This window comes from Lygodium microphyllum, chromosome 4 (assembly GCF_053477565.2).
Source record: "Lygodium microphyllum isolate KBCC chromosome 4, Lygodium_microphyllum_v1.1.10, whole genome shotgun sequence".
NCBI classification, from domain to species: domain Eukaryota; kingdom Viridiplantae; phylum Streptophyta; class Polypodiopsida; order Schizaeales; family Lygodiaceae; genus Lygodium; species Lygodium microphyllum.
This window is the reverse complement of record NC_141138.1, coordinates 93,546,262-93,551,773: the sequence shown is the minus strand read 5'-3', so window position 1 is coordinate 93,551,773 and position 5,512 is coordinate 93,546,262. Positions and strand designations below refer to the sequence as shown.

General features: G+C 46.6%; 1 protein-coding gene across 1 annotated transcript; it reads left to right on the top strand.

The window, feature by feature from the left end:
* Positions 1-451: 451 nt before the first annotated feature.
* Positions 452-5,280, top strand: LOC148037334 (uncharacterized). The gene is made up of 3 exons (XM_087676243.1): positions 452-1,773; positions 2,230-3,813; positions 4,589-5,280. Exons 1-3 carry the CDS (start codon positions 849-851, stop codon positions 4,975-4,977), a joined length of 2,898 nt encoding a protein of 965 aa, XP_087532369.1. The 5' UTR covers positions 452-848; the 3' UTR covers positions 4,978-5,280.
* Positions 5,281-5,512: the final 232 nt, after the last annotated feature.

Sequence of the window (5,512 nt, the reverse complement as noted above, 5' to 3'; positions counted from 1 at the left end):
ATAAATCCAACAAATAGTATTATGTTCTAGAACATTGACTATGCTTATACTTGGACACATTGTTTGTATATGCATACCCAATTTATTTAAACAATGTGCAATTTGTATCAAAGTAAAATCTTACAACATGATGGGTGATGCATTATGGAATAATTATCATTTGCCTAGTCAAACTAATCATTTCTAGCACACTAATGTGACATGATCTAAACTTTAGTATTAGCAAGTTGCTTAAACTGCTCTTTCCATTGAATTATTGCTTTTTAAACATCCCTATCACCTTGTCGAGGGGCATTTAATTTTTCAAATAGTGCGCCAATCTGAGTATTTTATGAAGTCATTGAAAAGTAATGAAAATTGAGTGCCAAACCTCTTTGATAAGTCTAGCACTATCGTTAAAAGTATGGCAATCCATTAAACATATCCAGCGGATTTTTTAAATTAGGAAAGTATGGAGATAGAGTGCAATTTGTCGACAAGGGAAATTTGTAAAGACGGAGGCTGTTGTAGGAAAGTATGGAGATAGAGTGACAAGGGAAATTTGTAAAGAAGGAGGCTGTTGCCTGTTGTAGTTTAGTTAGCAGTGGGCTGTGCAGTGTGCAGATTTTCACACCGTACGTGCGTGTGGGGCTCCGGCGCGGGGCGCTCGCACGGGAGAGGAGCCACGAGAACCGTTATCGGAGAGAGAATGAGTGGGAGGGTGTGTGTGGGCGGGGGAGTTGGCTGGGTGGAAGGATACTTACAGAGTTAGAAGAACAGGGTGTGAGATTGTGCTCGGCCGAGAGGAAGCGAACAACAGTACTGTGAGACTGTGCTCGGGCGAGAGAGAGAGAGCAGTATAATTGGCCATGTTAATATTCGAATGTGCAGTAGTTCTCCTGGTCCTGAGTAGTAGTAACCTTGCAGCGGCGGCGGCTGCTCCTGCAGCTACCGAGACCCAAGTGCTGTTGGACTTCAAATCCGGCATAACCAGCGATCCGCAAGGCGCCCTCTCGCAATGGCGCAACGCCACTTCCACAAGTCCGTCACCCTGCGAGTGGCGCGGGGTGGGTTGTGACGCACAGGGCCGCGTGATCTCCATCGGGCTGCGGGACCAAAACCTCACGGGCGTGGTGGCAGCAGCATTATTATTCTCCGGCGGCCTCCCCCGCCTCTCGTCCCTCGACCTCTCCGCCAACAGCCTCTCGGGCCCCCTCCCGCCCTCCCTGCCCCCGGCCCTCGCCTCTCTCAACCTCTCCTTCAACCGCTTCTCCGGGCATCTCCCCCCCTCCCTCTGCGCCTCCTCCCCCTCCCCCTCCCTCTCCTCCCTCGTCCTCCACAACAATTCCCTCTCTGGCCCCATCCCCCCCTCCCTCTCCAACTGCTCCTCCCTCTCCACCCTCTCCCTCTACTTCAACCGCCTCTCTGGCACCATCCCCCCGCAGCTCGGCCGCCTCTCCCGCCTCCGTTACCTCGCCCTCTCCTTCAACGACTTCGATGGCCCCATCCCCGTCCCCATCCTCACCAACTGCACACTCTTAACCACCCTCGCCCTGTCTTCCAACCGCCTCACTGGCCCTCTCCCTGCGGAGATCGGCCTGCTCTCCAGCTTGCAGTCCCTCTGGCTCTACCACAACCAGTTCTCTGGGCCCATTCCCCATGAGATCGGCAACCTCAGCAAATTAACACTGCTGCAGATGGACACCAACAATTTCACCGGCTTCATCCCTCCCTCCATTGGCCAGCTCACCTCCTTGTCTTTAGTTCTGAGCCTCTCTATGAACCAGCTCACAGGTGTGTAATGGACTTCTTACTTCCAAATTAAAACGTTTAACGTTGATTAAAGAGCAATATTCAGTCGTAGTGGGGAATTTCAGTAGAGACCGACGCTCATCTGCAATGGAGAATATGCGGTAAAATGTTGTGCCTTCAATTCACATTCAGGCCGAACTGTGCCAGTACACCCTCATTTGTGTGAGAAGATGGTGATCACACCTTCTGCAAAATGGTGCCACTCGATCCATTTTGTCAGAGCTAAAACTTTTTCACATGCTTCAAAGGAAGATGGAGTTTGAAAGCCCTGCTTCTAATGAGTGTACTTCTATGTTTTGCTGCGAGTCCAAGGATCCAGAAGATATATTTCCAAAGCCCTACTTCTGATAATGGTCTAGTATGTTTTGTTGCCACGTCCCAAAGGATACAGTTTGAAAGCTCTGCTTCTAACAACTGTCTATTATGTTCTGCTGCCAGGTCCCGTTCCACCTGAGCTAGGCAACCTAACCAACTTGACCATAATGACATTGATGGGCAATTCCCTCAATGGCAGCATACCTGTAGAGCTGAGCAAGATGAAGAGTTTGCAAGGACTGTTTCTTGAGGACAACATGCTAGAGGGTCCCATTCCAAGCCAACTTGCTGCATGTACAGGTCTTCAACAACTGCGACTTTACAACAATTTTTTGAATGGAACCCTACCAGAGGCCCTAGGTAGCCTTCAGCATCTAACAGAGCTCTCTGTACAGAACAACATGCTAGCAGGAGGCATTCCATTGGCCTTTTCAAATCTGACTGCAATGCAGAATCTCAATCTTGGTAATAATCGCATTAATGGGACCATTCCTGACACGGTCGCAAGCTTGCCAACAATGACTTTCAGTTTCTCCATGCCCCACAACCTGCTTAATGGCATCATACCACCAGGGATAGGACAATTAATTCATGTGCAAAGCATAGACCTATCTGCAAATAATCTATCTGGGACAATGCCAGCAAGCATTGGGAATTGTGTGAATTTAATAAGCCTCAACCTTTCTCAAAATTCATTAACAGGAAGCATACCAGAAGCTGTCTCAAGCTTGCAAGGTTTGGAGAGTTTGGATCTCTCCATGAATTCACTCTCAGGTCCAATTCCAGCATTTCTTGCAGGACTACCGAGCTTGAAGTACATCAATCTTTCTTATAACAAGCTATCAGGGCCAATACCCTCATCTGGGATATTTGCAAAGCTAAATGCAACCTCTTTCCTCTTCAATCCGGATTTATGTGGCCCTCCATTGTCCAAACCTTGTCCCATGCTGACTTATGATGCTCAATCACAAAATAAATCAAAGCTCAAGGTGGGGTATAAAGTACTTATTGTTTTGGGCTCTATATTTGGGCTTGCCATTTGCCTTTTTCTCCTGAGATATGCCTTTTACCATTACTCAAAATGGAAGGTGAAGGAGGTCTCACCATTGCTTTCTCCAGCAGTATCTGCCTATAACAGGCACATTAAGCAGTTCTTAATCCGAGAACTGGAATGTGCAACACAGAATTTCAGTGAAGCTTGTATAATTGGAAAAGGTGGAAGCAGCAAAGTGTACAAGGCCACCAATCTGACTCTTCAACTTGCACCTGCAATCAAGCAAGCGGATGCAGCCATCAAGGTTCTATCTCCTGATCATGAAGTATGCTTTACTGTGGAATTAGAGACATTAGGATCAATACGACATCGGAACCTTGTCAGAGTGTATGGCTATTGTTCCACGATACACATCCAAGCATTGGTGCTTGAGCTTGTTCCAAATGGGTCTCTCCAAGATCACCTCCATTGTCAGGAGCCCACTAAGTTGAGTCTACCCTTGAGGTTGCAAATAGCATTGGGTGTGGCTAAGGGGCTTGCCTACTTGCATCATGGCCTCAGGAAACAAATTGTCCACCGTGATGTGAAGCCGAGCAACATACTTTTAGATCAGGAGATGGTGGCCAAACTAGCAGATTTTGGGATTGCCAAGCATGTAAGCTCTGAAGAAGTGCATTCGAAGGTCAAAGGAACTCCAGGATATGTTGCTCCAGGTTTGTCCATTTTTATTCCATTGAGCTACATGATCTCCTGTCTATTGTGATAGGACATGATGTAATCCTTGAAATTGAGAGAGAGAAATGACTGCTTACCGACGATGTCTTCACAGTGAAACAATTCACAGACCTGCATATCACAAGAAGCTTTTGAAAATTTCCCATGTGTCAATGGGATGTTTAACATCATGAGCTTTTGGGAGAGAGGGAATTGCATACCAGGCAAGGTGTGGTGGGGGGCAGAGGGCTGCTGGCGGGGGGGTACTTGCATATCACATTTTGAAATCTTCCCATGTGGCAAAAGGGGCTGTTTTTCCTTGTTTTTGCCTATACTGTTCAATGTCATAAGCTTCTGCTTGGGAGAGACCCTATATCTAGCTAGGTGTGGTTGGTAGCAAGGCGCTGCCGGCTCAGATATTTTCCCATGTAGCAAAAAGAGCTATTTTCCCTCGTTTTTCCCTATAATGTTCAACGTTATAAGCTTTTGCTTGGGAGGCAGCGCACACCTAGCTGGATGCACTTGGGGGTAGGGGGGCCACAACTGTACCTACCTAGGCATAGGGTCCCTCTCACGCAGGAGCTTATGATGTTGTAATTCATCATGTGAGAATTACCATGGCAATGGTCCAGGACTTCTTGTGCATCATCCTACGAGTTAGTCAGAGGTTCGAGAGTCCTCAATATAGCCCCATTTGATAGCTTTCCACTTTCGTATTTGTAGTATAGTATCATGCAATTCCCAGCACTCAACATGTTTTTGTTTGCGTTGCAGAATATGGAGAATCTACAAGGGTGGATGCAAAAGGTGATGTCTACAGCTTTGGTATCGTGATGCTGGAAATGCTGACGAGGAAGCAGCCCACGAGCAGCATGTTTGGCAACATGGGGAAAAGTTTACCTACTTGGGTAAGGGATGCTTATCCAGACAGGTACGGTGAGATCATGGACCCTGAGTTGTTCGGGGAGGATTTCATTGAAGAAGAGGAAGAAGAAGCCATGAGGGAAATGCTTGAGGTGGCACTGGCTTGCGTGAAGGCGAAAGCTGAGCAAAGGCCAGATATGGAGACAGTCGTGACACGCCTCACAGCCATTGAAACACTTCTCTCTCCCTCGGCTGCTTCAACACTTGTCCTCTCAGAAGGCAGAAAGTATAAGAGTTAGGTTATCAATCCGGCAAAGCGCTTGTTTAGGAAATTAGAAGGAAAGGGAGACAATGATACATACCCTGGAAGTGCCATCTCCGTTTCCTGTACAGCACGTCTTCAACATCAATTTTGCTCTAGTCCTAGACTAACCAAGTTCCAACGTCGCCATTCTGGCGGATGTATATATTTTCAGTCAATATATCTTGGCATTAAAAAGAAAAAGCATCAACTTTGCTCTAGGGTGCACCTCGATTAGTTTGTACGACATTTTTCCTGGCAACTTCCAGAGAAATATTATCTATCGAAATTATAAATTCGAAAAAATCATTGTCTTGTGTTCATCAAAATCTTAGGGCGGGTACACACTACCCCGGATGGCTGGGGTAGCATGCAAACCATCTTTTACTACCTTTACACACTAAACTGCAGGTAGTTTTTCACAAAGTAACGGATGGCCTAGTGGTAGTAATGCCTTTGACTATCAACTATTGGTGGTGGTTCAATTGCTGTCTAGCGTAGCATAATTTTTTAATGAATAGAACTTGTCACCT